At 42.1% G+C, this 19,448-nt stretch overlaps 1 protein-coding gene across 1 annotated transcript in view; it reads right to left on the bottom strand.

Annotated features, from left to right (window-relative positions):
* The window catches only part of DOCK5 (dedicator of cytokinesis 5), a 128,171-nt gene that overhangs the window by 58,727 nt on the left and 49,996 nt on the right, over positions 1 to 19,448 (bottom strand). Inside the window, exons 4-10 of the mRNA XM_006028706.3 lie at positions 17,955 to 18,010; positions 16,821 to 16,917; positions 6,856 to 7,004; positions 4,136 to 4,271; positions 3,511 to 3,668; positions 2,891 to 2,972; positions 1,087 to 1,216 (exon numbers count right to left, since the gene is read on the bottom strand). Coding sequence (XP_006028768.1) covers positions 1,087 to 1,216; positions 2,891 to 2,972; positions 3,511 to 3,668; positions 4,136 to 4,271; positions 6,856 to 7,004; positions 16,821 to 16,917; positions 17,955 to 18,010 — 808 coding nt within the window. The remainder of the gene's footprint in view (positions 1 to 1,086; positions 1,217 to 2,890; positions 2,973 to 3,510; positions 3,669 to 4,135; positions 4,272 to 6,855; positions 7,005 to 16,820; positions 16,918 to 17,954; positions 18,011 to 19,448) is intronic.

The raw sequence follows: 19,448 nt of genomic DNA, 5'->3' as shown, positions 1-19,448 counted from the left end.
GGGGGGGGGGGGGGGGCTTTAATTAGTGCAGTTCTGAGAGCCATGCTAATTAAATCACCCAGAGCATCACATGTATTAGTGTCTCCACACTGAAAAATGGCAGCAGGGGGCTTTGAACTAAAGCTTGTTGAACGAGTTCTAATTTAAAAGGGTCCTGTTGCCATTTTTCAGCATAGGAATGCTAATACACGCAACACTGGAGTCTGCCAGAGTGCAATAATTGCCACGCTCCAGCAGGCTCGATTGAGTCTGCTCCAACGCACTGCAGTTACAGTGCGTCAGAGCAGCCCCTCTGCATATGTATAGGAGCCTTGTGATTTCAGACTAGAATTTTCAAAGGCAACTGAGGAAGTTCAGTGCCTAATGCAATAGGAATTGCCTGTCTAATTCAGCAGCTGCAACTTTTACAAACCACAAACCAAAAAAACCAGCTCTGGTCTGCCATGAGCCGAATGGCTTTGGTGGTGTGCTGGTCACAGGGGACTTTTCCTGCTCCCATGACAGGGGCCACAGCTGGAGGGGAAGAAGAGGGAGGCAGGGTGGGGACAGAGAAGTGGCAATAGCACAGGCATAGCTGGAAGCTTCCCAGCCTCTGTGCAACTCCTCACTGCCCAGCCCCAGCACAGGCCAAGTTCTCCAGCTCCATGGGCCAGATCCAGTGGCTTCATAGGGCATATGTGGTCAGCTCCTGGCCTAATTTACTAAGGCTCTTTTGAAAAATGTGTTCTTTTAGTCAGGAAAAAATGTCTCTAACAAGGATTGAAAACAGAATGGGACACCACTGCTTTACAGGGACCCAAAAGGATAAGAACTAGGCAGTAAAACCAAATCAGGCTAAATAAATCATGAACAGTAATAATGCTTACATCTCATGAAGCATCTTTTGTTTGTAGATCTCAAAGCACTTTCCAATGACAGGTTGATATCCTCATCCCCATTTTATAAAAGGGGAGTAACACTGAAACATTCCTGACTTTTCCTGTCAGTGGCATGGCCAAGAATACAATCCATGTGCCACGAGTACCCACAGAGCGTGTTCTTACAACTAAAACATTTTGCAGGTCATCATCTGTCAGAGTCTCATACCTGCAACACCAAATGGTCTCCGGAGCCCACAGGTGTGTTTCTTCCCATCTTTTAGTTCCATATGCCCCACTCTCACAATCTGACACACCAGACTGATCTTAGGCCTGATCAAGTCAGAACTGCTCAAGTCCTAGATACCATTTTAAAACAGAGAAAACAAAGTCCAGCTGGTTATCAATGTGGCAAAAGAATAAAGAGGTTATTGTTGATTTACATTATTTTTTGACCATCAAGTGAAGTCACATGCACATGAGGTAGGAAACCTATTTGTTACAAGAAAGTGAAATGGTTCCTTTGTAAATAGCCTATTTGGGCAAATATACTGTTTAAAACAAAAACAAAACAAAAAATACCAATTTCAACATAGGAATCTCCAAATGCCACCTTATTCTTTGATAAAAGTTTTCAGAAGTGATGTTGCAAATGATAAAAATGATATTATTGCTAAAACACTATTAACAACAGGGTAGTTTCTGCCTATGCTGATCTCTTATCTAGTTTGAACATGCCACCAATAATTAATTTTTAAGTAATATCCTTTCATTAACAGCATGTTATAAGTGATTTTATATTATCTAGCTGGCCACAGGTAAGTGTCTGTACAAATCCATGTCCAAGAGCAAAATACGGGTTCATAAATACCACCAACCTCCCAAAAAACCCCAATGATCCATTCATATTCAACTCTTTCTAAATGGAAGCATTCAGTTGAAAAACAACACAACACATGAGGCTCTTGGGGCCAGGTTTTTAGGTATATTCAGGCATGTGAAGAGACAGGTCAGTGCCTAGTGAGACTTGCAACGTTTCAGAAGCCCCAAATGCCCAATGAAATCATCCTTTCCAAATAAACATACCTTGACAAAGACCTCAGGCAACTATTCAGAAAAACGATATGGAATATTTTCACATGTGGATACTGCAAATCATCTATGAGATGCCAGTTATTCAAACAAGTCATGTATGCCACCTTGTCCCACAAAATATCTGGGTCTGCAGCATGGCCATTTGCATACACACGTGACTAGGATGAGCAAATGTTTTCTGAGTGAGCACAAAGGGCACGCATACATTTTTTGAAAGCACAGCTTGGAGTTGCTCATTTTAACACGTTGACTATCACCAATACTCTCATTTCTTCAAGAATCTGTAACATATCAGAAGTCATCTCTCCTGTAGTTGGTCATCTCTTTGCTGATTTACCCTATCACCTTGCCAGTCTTATAGTGGTTAAAGAAACTTCTGTCTCCATTTCTAACACACCACGGAGAAACGCAATAGGCCTCATGCCCAACAAAGATAACCAAATAACTTGCAATTCTCAGACATCTTAAAGTGGTTAAGTTTCCTCAGGGCATATGCTTTGCCATTTTTTGCAGTCAAACACCTATAATTATGATATCTCATGCAGGTCTCTAAATTTACCAGTTACTTCTGAATCACTTGGTGACCTAACTTTGTCTGTAAGGCATACAAAGCAAAAACACAGGTTCATTATGCCACTTGCTTTGCTCAGAAATTTTCCTGTTTGTTTACTGACAGGTAGACCCATCTCATCTTGGAAAGCCTATCAACATCTGCAAGATACAAAAGACTTCCAAACAAAACTGTGCAAGAGTCTTGGTATTTATACAGCATCCATCAAAGAATAAAAGGGGGTAGGAGGGAAATAATTATTTTGATATTTATACATGCTTAGCAAAATTCTGCCTGGGACTTCCTGGATGAAATAAAACAACAGCAATAAAGATTAGGATAAGTGACTCTAGGTGCTGGGAATTTCCAGCTTACAAATAGGACTTACTGTAAAAACTGCTTGGAGATTATTAAGTTTCTCAATTTCCTTTGGCATCCCATTGCTGCCCCAACGAATGAGGTAATTTTCACTATAAATAGAGTAAATAAAATTAGCTTCTTATGCCATGTGCATGGGTATACTATTCAAAAGCAGTTAAGACATCTGGGCTCATTTTAAAATTTTAATCTCAAACCCTCTCTCTCCAAAAGATTCATAAATTATACTTAAAAAGTTATTTGACACCTCAGTGAAATATACCTACTTCTTGGGTACCCTCTTCGACACTATTTAAAGTCAGGAACCAAATCAAACGCATTAAATCTAAAGGGAAACTATAAGAGGACTTAAAAGCGGAAAGAGACAAGCTGGAGCATGGCCAAGACACCAGCGTATATGCACCTCCAATTTAAAAAATTGTACGGAGGGATTTTTAAGTAGTATCTGATCTCAGGATCTTGGCTGTCTCAGCTGAAATGAAATAACCTATGTTCAGACTATTGGAGATATGCTAACCAAATGCAAGGGAAAAAATCCCAGTGCCACTAATTCATTTATCTCCTCATCAGATGGACCACTGTGATGACTTAAAAAACATTAGGGAACTTGGGGGCTCAGCAGCAAACTACCTGATAAATTTGGATTGGTCAGGATCATATAGGCTCATAAGCAATTCTGCATCTTCACCAACGTTGCAGACAAAGTTCTTGAAGTTTACATAGAGACTGTATGTGTGTGTTGTACTAAATACAGGCTTCCCCCGTAAGTCCAAATTCTGTTGCACTGACTGCAAAGAAAGATGAATCAGAAAAGAAAGTGCATATCCAGAAATAATAAAAATATAATTACCAACAGGCTAACACAGTGCAATAAACTTGGTGCTAGGGTTCAATTCACATTGATCCTACAATAGTGCATATCCATATGGGACACAGGTACATGCATGTTCAATACCCCAAAAGTACTATAAAAGTTCATGAGAAACATACAGGTACAAGGAGAAGAGTTAAATCAAAACAGCAGTCTTTACGAAAAGCTCAGAACAACAGTATTTTATAAAATAACTGATGGTTCAAGTCAAAGGGATTTAAGCTCTCTTTTCAAAGATTTCCCTTTTAAAATGGGACTTAGGAACTGAATACATCTAGGCATTTTTTAAAAGATGACCCTACATAGTTGCTATAAAGTACACGCTTTGGAAAGGAGGTAACCACATTTTGCCTGAGATTTTCAAAGTTGCCTATGAACTCATACTTTCTCTTCTTGGATCCTCTCATCAATCCTTTTGGATGCAGTCTCATGGGACTTGAAGAGGGTGATAGTACTAGTTTCATCTGGGTCCAGGATGTTTCCATTGTCATCTCGCACCACCAAATCCAACCCTAGGATCCTGTGTGGCATCCAAGATATAAGAGGCACAGAAAAGATAAGGTAAACTGGAAGCAACTGTAATCAAGAGTGGTTTTAATGTAAAGGAATGTAAAACCTTGACACAGCTTTTCTTCCCATTCTAAATGAGAGTGGGTAGTTTAAAGAACTAATGGCGCACTCTGCAACAACAAGGAAGATAAACAGGTAGAAGAACCATATGGGGTCACTCTTTAACAATCTCCTGCTGTTAGCATCATTGTTTTTTTGTTCCAACTCTGAAGGTCCCATCATGGGATCCACAACCTCAGGCCTACATCCTCAGCTGTACTACAGTTTTCTACACATCATCTGAAGACAGATTAGGAGCAAGGGTAGACTGAAGCAATGCAGTGCTTTGGGATTTGGTTTTTATGTGGAATGATGAGGGATTCCTGCACGCCAGAGCACAGACTTGAATCTAGACTCTCCATACCTGCTCCGGCCACTGGAGATGTAACCCAAAAAACAGAGACGTTATACCTGAAGGACATACGTATGGAACTACCCACGAGAATATCTCAGTAGCTACAAAGGCAATTAGAGGAGCCCATTTTACCAAGTTTTTTTTTCCTATTCTACTGACAAGGGAAAAGAATATGCTGCACTTCAAAAGGAAGTGTTCACATCTTCCATGTCCCATTCTTGGGAACTGTAATCCCTGTCCACACCAACATTAATATAAATGCTCTGACACATTTGACTTTAAAATTAGAAAACCTGCGGGGTCCCTAGCCTTTCACTGCTTGACTTGAAGCACAAACATAGGCTGATTTAACGGTGTGCATTGAAATCATCCTCAAAGGAACAACTAACTTTCAACAAGACCTAAACGTCAAGCCCAGACAGGGCCTCAAGAGTCTTAAACTGTGTAAACTATAGATATCAAACTGAAGACTGAACCTAGTAGCTAGATAAGAAATATTTAAGTCCCAGTCCTTCCAGTCTCATATGCTGTTTTAATGACAATAAACACTGGCCCAGTGCCCCCCTTCCTCCCCCTCTCAAAAAATAAAATTTCTACAGAATAAATTGAACTAATAAATTAATCTAACTAACGTGAGACTCCTTAGATTCAAATTTACGCATATTTTAAAAACTGAAATATCTATGCATCCACTAAATCTCAAGTTCTATAAAAAGGTTAAGTGGTTAATTTTTCAACTCTGCTTTAAAATATCTTCTTAATTAACTTATTTGACCTGAATGAGGTTTGACAGGTAGATAAATGAGCCAGGGAGACAATTCTTGTTCTGTACAAACCAATGAAAGACTGCTTTGGCCATCTACAGAGCTGTGTTGCTTAACATGCTAATGAAGCAGTTTAGTTCCTGACTTGAATCTAAATCTTGGCCCTGGGCAACCCAGGCACAAATCATGCTCCCTGGGAGATGCAGTCCTAGTGCCAGCATTTCAGCAAGATTAAGACAGGTGAGGTTTTTTGCCAAAAGAAGGACAGTGTAGGCTTATGAAATGCAAGCTGCTAACTCCCTTCTCAACAAAGTAGGGATATTTTGATGGGGGCTAAAAAACAATAACCATCACCTTTTCTTGGAACAGCCAGCTAGAAATTGATTCAGGACTGCCTTTGTACAGTCATTTGCATTAGGAAAAAAAGCATATTTAAATGATCACTGACTTGTTTTGATACCTACTTTGCCCTGCTGTAAAACATCCACATCAATGAAAAATCAGTCAACCTCAAACTGCTTTCTGGGGCCACAGTGCACTTAATTAAAGATGGTGAGGTAGAGGGGGGTTGGTGGACACTCCCAGAATATATTCTCTGTTAAACAGCATCAAGATTCATAGAAGAACTTGGGTTTAAGGGATTAAAGCTTGATCTGGCAAACTCGTCATTTGGGACTCTTGAGGTCAAAAGATCTAGGTTCCCTTTTCCTTTTAGTGTTTCTATTATGGCAGTACCTTGAGACTCTAACCAAGACCAGGACCTCATTGTGCCATACTCTGCATGTACACAAAGGAAAAGACTGTTCCTGCTCTGGGCAGCTTTCTATCCAAACAGGCATGAGTGATGGAAGGTAGAAGGGAAAAGAGGCTTTCCCAGAGTCCAGAGCAGAATGCAGACTTTCAAATCCTTCTCCAGTGCTCTATCCATTGGCTCACATCATCTGTTATCTTAACCAAATACAGCCAGCACCTAAGCAACAGAACCCTGATGGCCCCAGCCCTTCCACATTTACTTGAATGAAGAGTCAACAAGGAGAGTAAAAGATAAGTATTAATATGAATAAAGGTGACTGGGTTGGACGTCAACCCTGAGATTACAAATCTGCTAAACACATATAATAAATGGATTTAATTACAGAATTTAGAATGAAACTTTGACACATTATTGAAATGCCACTAAGCCTTTGCAGTAAACTACTGCCTCAAGTAAGACTCCATGATCTGATTCTCAGACATGCAGCTTTCATTGCCTGCTTTAGCAAGAGATGCAGGAGTTATCATCTGATTAGTAAGAATCACAGAAGCTTTTCCAGGAATCCCAGTTTCAGAATCCTGAGCTGAGATTTGGTTTACATGGAATACTGAACTGAGTTTACCTGTTGCCATAATCTATTTTAGCAGTGACTTTCTTCTTGAGTTCTGCCAGTTCATCTTTGGGAAGAGTCCCAGACAGTATCTGTGACCTCCACTCTATTAGGCTATAGGTCATTTGCTGAACATGCCGAAACTGTGTTGTCTTGTTGTCCTAAAGGGGAAAAGCAGATAACAATTCCAGGATTGTTACATACTGAAAAAACATGCACTCAAGTTTTCCAAAAGGTGACACAGTTGAATCTATCACAGAAACCCTATTTAAGCAAAGGAAATACCTGCTAAGCCACTTCCTATATCCACAGTGACATAGCAAGAATGGTACTGACAGATCTCCTCCAGCTTTTTGTCCTTGTATACATTTAAATGCACCAAGTGTTGAGATTTACATCAGTTCCCTAAGAACATTTTCCATACAAGTCTCCTTGCCAGAGTTTATTTCTGCTATTTTTCAATACCCACAGACTACTGTGATGGAAGCTTTCAAGAAAGAGAGCAAACAGATTGTTAGAGATAGCAGGTACAGTCCAGAAGTGTGGGCACCAGATAAGGACTCAGAACAGCCGCAGATGCCTGCCTCTGCCACAGAACTGCTATGTGACCTTGGGCAAGTCATTTTCTTGCCTGGTGTCTCCATTTCCCTTCCCTTCCTCCACATGTCTTATCCAGTTAGATAACAACCTCTTTGGAGTTGGGATCATTTCTCACTCAATTTATATGGTTGCTGCAATATCACATGGCCTCACTTGTGTCTGGAGTCTCAAAGTGCTACTGAAATCAGTATGAAAGCCATGATGGAACACCTACTGCTAAGAATTAATGCATTAAAACCCACATATTCAGCTTGCAACTTTCCTTCCCCTTATTTCATCCTTTTAACTGCTACTTATATCCCCTACTTGCACCAAGCTAAATAACAAATTTTCAACCTCTTTGGTATTTTAAACAAAAAAAAATCCTTTTTAATTTATTGTCAGAGTAAACCACTAACAAAGTGATTAATTAGAACCCCTGCTTACAGCATTAGCAGCTCCATTTTGAAGCCAGCACACTAACTGAATGAACTGCATCCACACACTTCATTTCCATGTCTGCCTGTCCGTTTGGTCCTGTCCACTAAGATTCTTGAAGTCCACTCAATCGAAAAAGAAATACAGGGGGAAAACATGAGTCAGGGCCACACTGTTAGGCTGGTCATCATTACAGTACCTTTCAAGGCTCTTATTCTGCCACTGATAACACATAGTTGGACTGGAGGGCTCATGCAGACTTAGGTTGAAATTAAGAAGTGACTCTGTGAAGACAAGGGGTCTACCTAAATGCCACTAAGCATAACAAGAGAGTACAAACTCTTGTTTACTATGGATGCATCTACACATTTCTTTTGCTGTGGAGCAGACCAATTAGCTCCACAGTAACACATCACCGTCTACACGTGCGCCTGTATTAGGGCGCAGTAAATTAATTCCCTTCGCTGTAGGACAGCACTGGCTGGGACAAGTACTCTCTTACAGCAGAGTAGTTGTGTGCACTGAAACACGTGTGTAGACGGTGACAGGGGCTGGCTGAGGCATGAGGGTGCTAGTGTGGGGGCTGCCTGCTGACTAGCCCCACACCATAGCATTCTTGTGCCCCAGCCAGCCCCTCTGCAGCACACTGAGCCAGGGCGAAGCAGCCCCAGGCTGGCAGGCTGACCCCCCAGACTGTGCAAATGCTGCGCCCAGGAAAAATAAACTCTGGTGCAAACTGCGCCAGAGCTTATTGCTACATGCTAACTGGAGCTATGCAAAATGGCACCATTCCATTTCGACTTGTGTTTCAAGGTTTTGACGAAACAGCATTTCGTTTTGAAACTGCTGTTCTGTTTCTTTTCATCAAAACAACATCACTGTTTTGACGTTTCACCCATAGGCTATAATGGGGAAGCTTGAAACAGCCTCTCTCATCCAGCAGGCAGATCGGGGACCCGCAACCCCGGGAGGGCTATGGGGGCTGTGCCAGTCCTCCTGGGGTTGCGGGCCCCTGATCTGCCTGCCAGATGAGGGAGGGAGGCTGGGCGCTGCCACCTGGGACCGGGGAGCTGGGGAAGGGAACTCAGCTCAGCTCGGCAGATTGTAGCACTGGGGAGGGAACTCAGCTGGGCTCAGTTCCCTTCCCCAGCCGATCGCAGCACATTTACAGCTATTAAAGGTTGTGCAGATTCTGCTGGAACTGCTGGCTGTCCTACCTAGATTTGCTTTCTGCAAGTTTGTCACTAGAGAAAGCTGATCTAAGGTGCAGATGTAACCAATCACATGAGGAAGAACTTTAGTAAGAAGGTTTGACAGGAACCTTATTAATAAAATGAACTAACAATAATTTAACAAGAACTAACAATAATTTAACAAACCCATGGAAGGAGTATATGGATATGGGTTTAGAGCAGACTGGAAGTAGCTGTTCGAACTTCCTTTTTGCTCAATGGTTTAATGAGCAATATAAAAAGATGCAGACATGAAAATCTTAATGTGTACTCCATGAAAAGTTGTCAAGACAAATATAATCAAGGTGCTACTGTTTCAGTTTATGTCAAGGGTGGGCAAAATATGGCCCGTGGGCCAGATCTAGCTCACCAAGGGTGTCCGGCCCATGGCAGGTCCCTTAGCCCCACCCAACCCAGACGTGGGAAGCAGCCCAGGCCATGGCACATGCGGCTGGTTCTACCATCCTGGATGTGCAGGAGGGCTGGGGTGGCGGGGTAGCAGGGCATCCAGGCTCACTTTCTAGCAATGGCAGTTCCTTCCAGCTCCCACTCCCACCACCAGACCAGGCCCTGCTGCTCAGGCACCCTGGCCACCCCCCGCCCCACACACCCCCACTGCCAGGGGCAGGACCTGTACAGGAAGGGAATGTGGCTGGGTAGATGGGATGGGGCCACAGGCCGGCAAGAAACGGCGTATGCTAGAACCAGCAGGATCACGGGGCTGTGACAGCGTGGGGCTGCGACCCAGGACAGAGCTGCAATTTGCAGCCCACACATCCCTGCAATGGGTGCTGGTTCCAGAGGCAGGGGCATGTGGGGAGATCACAGCTGTGCCCTGGGCCCCACTGTCACTGCCCTGCCATCCTGGCCCTGACTCCGCCTGCCCATCCCACTCTTGGGCACAGCTCCCCACCCACCTGTCTGCCACCCCATCCCGTCAGCCTCATCATGCACGCTGCCCACATGGGTCCCAACTGGTCTCCATGGAAACCTTAGGATCGCAGTTCCATGTTGTCATGGCCCTATGATCCCAGATGCGAACCTGCCTACCCACCCATCCTGCTCCTAGATGTCTCCCCACCTGCCCCTGGCCCCATCCCAGACATCTAGCTGAGTGCACAGCAGAGCCACTTAGGGAGTTGAGGTGAGCTGTTGTTGGGGGGAGGGAGGAGTGCTGACCTGGCCTGCAATAGTTCAGCAAAACTCCCTAAGTTACCTTCCAGTCCAAATAATTGCCCAACCCTGGGTTTACACTAAATCCATGTTCTCCTATTACCTCAGTATCCAATGTTTCCTTTTAAAACGACTATTGCCAATGTTTAATAAACTCTAACTGTGGTTTATAATCCACTGAATATGCAAGCACATTAAAAAATATCCTCTTAATTCTTTTGTTTTCCTTAAGATGTGGTAAACTCATGGGGATAATTGTTTTATGCATAGCCACATCAAGCAAACATGCCAAGTCCTGAACAAAGAGCACAAGGACAGCAGTCAATCTTTTCTAATCCTACTTTCTGTTTCAATTCATATAAAACCAACTCCCTTGGGGTAGGGAGAGCCACGTGATTTTGGAAAAGCAATTTCAACTTTACATTCTTTAAATTATTCCTGGCAAGCCACTCCCAAATCTAACTGACACATCACAGTCAACGACTCCCCAAGCAAGAGCGCTGAAATTAATATAAAAAGCAAATATTACCTTATGCCTCTGCTGAAATGCTGGCAAGATCAAAGCATCCATTATCAGACAACCAACTTTTCAGTTCTGAATAGTCCAGAAACGTGGCTCATTTGAATCCTAGTACAGTACTGGTTTCAAGGACACACAACATGGGTCTTTGCTATTTAAATAGCAGCCACTTCTTTCCACCTTTCTTTTCCAGGCATGCACCCACCCATCCAAATATATAATTGCTTTCTAAATTCAGATACTTTAGCATGGCATCTAAATTGCTGATTTAGGACATAAAATCGGCAGCTACCTGACTAAGAGCTACTTGAGTTTAAATGTGGGATTAAGATTCCCTATTTAATTATCAAGATGAGAACAGGGCTCACCATAAGAAAAAAAAAAAAAAAAAAAGCAAAGCTCCCAGTGGAATCAATTGCAAAATGGATAAAGATCCTCAGCATTCATACCATTCATGCTTAGCTATGCCTGCCCAATATTCCAGGCAGCAGGAAAAGGGCCCCATTTCTATCATTTCCCCATTCTGCCCCAACCTAATGAACACAAGGGATATAAGCCACTCTTTTGCTCTGTCTACAGTATTTTCAGTATTAGTACATTTAGGAGCATTGATGCATAGAGTCATCTGCAATATACACAAATTTTAAACAGTAACTGAAAGTCCAAGCTTGCTGATGACCAGAGATCCTGGTTTTCCCTGATAAAAAAAAAGAAAAAGCACAAATACTCCAATAAAACCCCCAAAATGCGTGATTAAAATGAAAAGCCCCCCATAGCCCCTTGGCCCTGCTGGTGCCCCTTGCTCCCTCCCCACAGCCCCTTGGCCCTGCTCATTCCCCTCACCCTCCCCCCAGCTCCCTGGCCCCAATCATTCCCCTCACTCCCCCATCTCTGCTCATGCTCATTGCCCCCCACCCACAGCCCCTGCCCCCCCAGCCCTGCCAGAGAGGCCCCCAGATGCAAGGGCTACAGAGCCAGGAAACCAGGTCCGCAGCTCCCTGCCCTCCTGCAGGAGGCAGCGGCTGCTGCAGTGTAGTGGAGCCCGGCTCCCCCGCTGCTGCAGGCTCAGGCAGTGCGGGTGGGGCTGGCTCCCCGCCACTGCACACACTCCTGGGAGAGCAGGGGGGACCCATGCCCCCAAAGAACCATGCCAGCCCTCCCTCCTCCTCCCCCCCGGGACAAGCCCATTTCACTCCCCGCCAGGGCCTTGCAGCCACACATTGCAGCTCCAGGCCCCAAGCCCCATGCACTGCCCAGCTGGGCAGCAACCCCAGTCCTGCCCAACTTCCTCCCTCCCTCCATCCCTATTCTGCCCCCCACCCCCACTTGCCTACAGCAGCTGCTCTCCAGGCTGCCTGGAGGCCATGTGCAAATACATGTACAGGGTGGCCTCTGCCTCACAGCCCTCCTCCAGCTCCCCCCAGCCCCTTGTGGGGTGGACCTCTGCCAGCCTGCAGAGAGCTCTTTGCAAAAAGTGCAAAATCCGTGTGTTTCTCCACTAAACTGAGCAATGCACATTTTCCTCTGGGCACAGAGGGAAGTCCACATTTTACTCTTTTTTTTTCCCCCGTAGGAAACGGCAAACCCGGATCCCCGATGACTGGCAGCCATGTGAGAACCCACCGACAATGATACATTATATTTACAGAACTTTCTGTGGAGCTTACCACTGTCTCCCCCAAACAATAAACGTAGGTTGCCCAAACTCCCACAATGTCAGGAAGCACAGGCAATCTAATTTTACAGACTAGGGATCCAAGATTAAGTGAGGGTGGGTAATTAAGGGATCTATCCAAGGTCACAGAAGAAGTCCATGGCAGAGTCAGGTTTTGACCTTTTTCCAGTTCCTTATCCAGAGAACAATATATACCTCAAACTGTGCTAACATGAGTTTATAACAAACAGCAACGACAGGCATACAATTTAGGTTTGCTCTATGTAGAAAACTCTCCAGAGGGCAGAATGATTAGTCTTCAAAGAAATACATAAAAACTCATTGATCTAGATCTACTAGAAGAACTCTCAACTCAACAGGTATTTCCCCACACACAGAATACAAATGAATAAGCTGCATCTAGTCACACTTCAGTTCTCAAATAATTATTTCTATATTGACATGTACTCTAATATATCACTACTTTGCTATACCGGAAAAGGGTGAAGTAATACAAGATCTTTCATTAAACTTAAGCAAGTTGAGTTGCTTAATGAAGAATTTTCTGGTTATTGGCATGAAACCTATTTATAAAAGGTAGGGACTTAAAATATCAACCCAAGCTGTACTCAGGTACATAGAACAGAAACATCTCTCTCAGTACAAGGGTAAAGGCCCAATTTTGCTACACTGAAGTCCACAGAACAACACCTCCTGAGTGTCAATGCAAGTGCAGTGTCTGTCAACACATTTTTGGTCAGTGAATGCTAAAAACGTGGGAGGGCAATAGCCAACAAAACGTATCGCAAAACAAATTATTTTTTAAAAGAGGTCAAGCTCTCTCCAAGTGTCTCTTTCCACAACTCCTGGAATAATTTCAGTGTTCTGCTTTATTTATAAACAGGGCAAAAAACATTATTCAAATTCTTCAACCCTTTTTATTTTGGTGGTGAAGACAGATGGACAGACATTTTCTGTGGGCAAAATAACTTCCCCAGTACCTCTACTGTAATCTAGGTTTGCTCACTTCTGTACACCCCCAATCTCACTAAAATCAGCTAATTTCAAGGTCCTCAGCATGGTTTCCCAGGGCTTCATCTGTCGCTTACAAGAAGCTCCCTTAGTGAGGCCAACGCACTGATACAATGGAGCAGAGTTCCACTGTGGTAAGAACTATCCAGTTCCCATCATCACTGCTATGTTATACTGTTCCCAGTTTTACAAACTAAAGAAAAGTGGATTTTGAATGCTCACAATCAATGCTAGATTCCCAAGCAGAATGCAGAGGTTTGTTTTCTAACTCAGATAATGCTGTAGACATTCAATACAATTTCTTCTGGAAAAGAAATTGTATTCTTAACTTGGATTAGAAGACAAATGAACTCAAATCAGCAGCTCAAGGCTGAAGGCTGGGGCAGAAGTCAAGTCACTAACCAGAGTTAAAGCCTGAGCAGCCTTCATGCCTCCTTTAACTCAAATCAGTTAATTTGAGTTAGCTAATCTGAGCTAAGAACAAATCTTTAATCTTTCATAGTGAATACAAATCCATTGGTGCAATTCTTGCTGCAATTTACAGAATTAACAAAATTGAAATGAAACACTGCCAAAAGAAATCCCTTTGGTTTCCTCTCACTCCCCACATACCTTCTTCCTCCCTTCATGTTTTCCTAATACTACAGGAATTAAAAATAAAAACCTCAGTCCATTTGAAACCACAAAATTTTCCAAGTCTATTTTAAGATTGATGCAGACAAAATAAAGTCAGACTGAAGATTGTTTCTGATTGTTTTTTTCCTAACAGATTCTTAGGCTATAACCTGACAGTTATTCAGAAGAAAAAGCCAGGAACAAAACCAACTATCTGCACAGGAATTACGTCACATTTTGCCTCTCATTGAACTAAAAGGGTGGAACAAATTCTTGTGGTTCCATAACATGCACTTATGGTTGGGTAAAATATTGAATAAGAAAAGCTTGCTCTGCTTAAACAAAACGTTTGGAGCTAATTTAAAACTATTTTCTCATCTTAATTACAGTCTCAGAACACACAGTATGTCACCTGAAATAACCAATGACCAAAGTAAAATTAAATTTGAGTGTTTTTAATCTATCTTCGTATTCAACTGTGAAAGGAAGTCATTCATTCTCAACTCCAAATCTAGGACTTCTTATACAAAAGAGGTGCAATTTAATCTGAGAATGCGGGAAGGTCATATACAAAAAGTGTGTGCGTGTGGGGGGTGGGGGGTGTTGGCGCTTTTTTTAGATACTATTCTTTGGTGAGACAGCTATTCTTCGGTGAGACAGCTACTCTCTGGCAGCTTAAGCCCACTTCATCTTGAAACCACGAATTGCACCTTTTAGCCTGTTGAAGTTATGTAGGGAGGATCAAGTAGCAGTTTTGCTGCTGTCCTAACACAATGCTTCCCATTTCCCTGTAAACTAGCAAATTTCCCATGTGGAATAGTTTCAGAACCTCTGGAAGAGAAGAGAGTAAGCTGGATTTAAAAAGATAAATGCAAATAACAAGCTAAGTCTGTCCTGGAGGGGAGGAGAAACCTCTACTGATATCAGTGGAATTCCCCCAGAGATAGTGAAAAATCATGGGGTTGCACTCGTCTCATATTCCTCTTCTTGAGCAAGACATGATACATGTCATATGCATCACTACAGGAAAAAAAATGATTGGATTAAACCACGTTAACAGTTTTGGAAACAGTGGCTGGCACAATGTGAGACAAAGTTGAAGGCTCTCTACTTTAGCTGACAAGTTTGCATACTGCTTCACTGGAAAAACAGGGTTGATAACAGGGCAGTTGAGGCTAGCTTTGAGCATGGCCCTGTTAAGCTGGAAACAAAGATATGGAGAGTTTCACAGAGAGACAGAGACGCACAATCATCTGACGAGAAAAATAATATGTACTGGCTATTCTCTGGAAAGACTGTTTGTTGAGTACAGGATGCACTGAGCTGAGACTTAATGAAAAATATTTTGTTATCCTGCCTTCAGGTTACAGGACCCAGGACCACGTGAGTTAAGGAAAGTTAAAAGAGCCATCTGAGAAACAGAAAGCTATGGAGCTGGTTCTTCCTTACACAGCAACTGGAAGTTTCTGGGTCTAATTTTATCAATAATATTGAACGTGTTTTTCCCTGGAGAAAAATCAGAACAGCAATGACAGATGTTCCTGAAAAGGAAATGTTAAAAAAAATTTGTATTTCATATGTTGAAATATTTAGTGCTTTTGTGCAACTGTTCAAACACGCACATCTATATTTGGAGCACACCAAAAAAAGGTAGATAAAATCATTACCCTCTCACATCTTTGAAGCCTAACAAGTTTAAACAACTTGCACAAAGATATGTACACCAGTGAGAGAACTGATGCCTGAATTAAGGTCTTGACTCCCATGCTGTACTCTATGAAATACTCTGCCTACTTAAGACATATATAACCCATGGGCACTACAGGAACCTTAACTCATGCTGCTGAGGCCTGACTCATGCAAGTTGTCTTACCAGCTGACAAAGTTGACTATGATTGTCCTGCTCAACCGTGACTGCTAAGTCAGGGTCAGTGCTGTATCATCCAACTCAATTGTTCACGAACAGTAAAATTTTGCATTGCAGACTGAGCCACCGTCTTACCTTTGCTCATTCATGTTTTGAAACGGATAGCAATAAATCACTTGCTCTGCTTCAGTTCTATCTTATAATGATGCTACTTTACACTTCTATGTTACCTTGTTCCTGAAGAACTCAAAGGTTTGCTGCAAGTATTGTCTTAACACATCTAAATCACTTCAAGGCTATGTACCTTTTGTCACCTTTACAATCAAGGCACAGGAAAATTACAGACCAGGTTGCCACATGGCATTTAAGGAAGTACTTAACTCCTTTTTTTAATGGAAGTCAATGTGGCTCCTACACATGCTAAAGTGCTTTGCTGAATCAGGACCTAAGTGACTCACTCAGGATCACACAATAAAAGATGTCATGCACAAAAACCCCTGCCTCAAGATAACACAGCAAGTTAGTAGAACACTAAAGTCTAGCAATACTGAATCAGTCTCCTGAGTCTAGTTAGTCCAGCATTTAGACAACTCTGCCTCTATTAGATTGCTGTTTGCAGCTCTGGACTTTACATTAGGCATCAGCAAAAAAAAAAAGCAAAACAAAGCTCTGAAGCCCATGTTCTTGAGCAGCACAAATGTTCAACAAAATTGTTGGTGGCACAGACCCAAAATGATAATGAGACCCTTTGAAAATCTTCCAGTGGCTTGTGTTTCACCACATTCACCTGAATGGAGTGGGAGATGCTGCCCCTTTCTCTCTCTCTCCTTGGAACAAACACCAAACAAATAAAAACAAAACACTTACCACATACAGCTTGTGCCAGATAACTGTCCACTCTCTCAGTGTGGAAGTGAGCTCTTGCACAAGGGGCACTTCGCTTGGAATCACGGTCTCATGTTGTCTAGGGAAGAAGGAAACCATATAAAAAGATGTGTGATGAAATTAAAAAGGTGAGAAATTCAAATACTGATTTAAAAAATACCACCTTTTTTGCATGCAATGTATCATGAGAGTGGACACAGGAAGTCACTGATGCCAAGAGTTTAAGTCTAGATATTTCTACTGAGAACAAGACTATCCAGAGTTCATATAAGTAAAGGTAATACAAATTTGGGAAGAGGTATTGTATCCAACCCATGTTCCAGGGATTTTGCTGATTTTATAGGGACCAAGAATGTTATTTTTCCTTCCTTGTGTAAATTACTGACTTCTGGTTTGGGTAACCACATAGAGATGGCCAGATGTAAATGGTTCTAATGGTTTTCTCCAACATGTTTCATGTTCTATACCCTTTTCATTGTAAATGTATTTTAAAGGCGGGGGGGGGGGGGTGTTTAGTCCCCAGATCTACTCCAGAAATTTAAATTCCATGTAGGCAAATGTCTGCCTCTCTTCATAGCAATGCAGTTTAAAAGATCTCTGCTTACAATGGTAATTTGGCTACAAGGCTCAAAAATGATTTTCTAATGTCACTTCCTATTGCTGCTGGTGTTGTTTTCCTCTCACTTATAGTAATCAGAGAGTAGGCTGTAAGAATCAGATTAACAGCAATTTCTTTAAACACTTTCCAAGGCGGAAGGGAATCTACACTCTCTTGATGGCTACTTGGTTATAAGCAGGAGTGTGTTATGACTCATAGGAGTCTCTAGAGGAGCATAGTGTAACTTGAGTGAGCTGGCTGGCTATTAACATGTCTAGCAGAACCTACTTTTATCCTTGCAAGTGTGGTATTTTGCTTCCATACACATGTCTGACCTGAGATACACAATACCTTGATAAAAGTAGAAAATATTCCAACAATGATTTGGGGCTGACAGATCCAGGTACACCAACACTAGTCACTACAAGCTGTATCTCCATTTTTTAAAACTCTTCTATGACACTGAGTTAACTGATTTCTGCCAGCCACATGACATGTCAAGACCATCTCCAACATACCCTCTGTCTTCTACTGTTGCTTCTTTTAAATAAATATACGTTTCTGGGAAAATGCCCTAAAAAAAAAGGAAGAAAGGGAAAATTAGTTATAATAAATGTACAGATAATTTAACTGCAAGGGGGGGCAGGGAAACAAGAATGTGATCATTTAATTAAAATGAAACAGATTTGTTAACAAATAGTCTGTCAATGATAAATGAGGCCTAAAATTATTCTAGTTCTCAAACTGAGAACAATCAGAAGATGATAATATGAAAGAAAACAGAATTCCATTGTCTGAATTCAGACACATTACTAAACTGCACTTAAAAACATAATGAATTCTTCTGCATTCCAGCAATGTTTCACTATGTGATTCTTTCAATATTTGGGAATTAAACACCACCCTGAATGTTTCGTCTGGTTACTTTCCTGGAATCAGTGTATATTAAAGACAACAAAGCAGATTCAGTGCAAGAAGTTTAATTCAGTTTTGGCAGCTCATGATTCAACTGCAAATCTCATGACACATGGTCATTTCCAGTTTTTATATGCAGTAGGTTTCTAGCCTTAAGCTTTTTAAGGAAGGATTTAGCATGTGAATCAAGTGCACCGTAAAGACTTTGAAATAGGAAGAAAAAAAACCCAGCATTCATTATTTCAACAAAAACTCGTGATTTGAGTTTTTGTCGAGCCATATCGCATCATTTTTAGGGGCCTGAGTCTTGAGATCTTGATGCTGGCCATACTGTTGATTTAATCATACTCCAAAAATGTAACGTGTTTTGCAGAGTCAAAATCCTGCTAGTGGCTTAGGACTCCCACCTCCCCTGTGCCCTATATTCTCTCAGGACAATAAATAGCAAATGTTCCATAGGAAGTAGCTTTTTTTTTTTTTTAAACTACCTTTTAGAAGTTATATACAACTGCAGCTGCATTTCTGATGTCCCTCTTGATTCTAATTAACTCAGCTTCCACTTTCTCAATAGCAGATGGTCCAATTTCATAAAAATCTCAGGCTTGCTCCTGCCCTGCCTGTGCCCCTTCTGGATCAATAATCAGTTACAGAACAGCTCCTTTTTCCTTCTTCAATTGGCAGTCCAGCCAACTGTTATCACCTTGCCAAATATCAGGGCCCAGTAATAAATAACATTTAAAATTTCGAATAAACAGTACTTTGAAATGGTCCATCCCAGAAAGCTGGAAACTAAAGGAACAGCCAAACAGTTTTAAAAAGGTTTCAGATACACCGCTGAATGGCTACAAAAAAAGCAGCATTTTGGCTCCAGTTCTCATTTTCCCCCTGACCGCAAACAAGTGAGTTTCTGAGAAGTGCAGCCAGACTGTATGGCTGACTGAAGTCAAGGGAAGTTGTGGACTGCCCATTACACTTCGATATCAGGCACAATAATGTTAGCTAAAGATGGGCTTTCGAGACCAAAAACTGTCCCACCAAGTTTTTGTCTTACCAAATCCAAAGACCACTGAAGCAGGGCTACAAAGGCCGGGGGGGGG

This window comes from Alligator sinensis, unplaced genomic scaffold (assembly GCF_000455745.1).
Source record: "Alligator sinensis unplaced genomic scaffold, ASM45574v1 scaffold685_1, whole genome shotgun sequence".
Taxonomy (NCBI): domain Eukaryota; kingdom Metazoa; phylum Chordata; order Crocodylia; family Alligatoridae; genus Alligator; species Alligator sinensis.
This window is presented reverse-complemented; position numbering and strand designations above follow the sequence as displayed.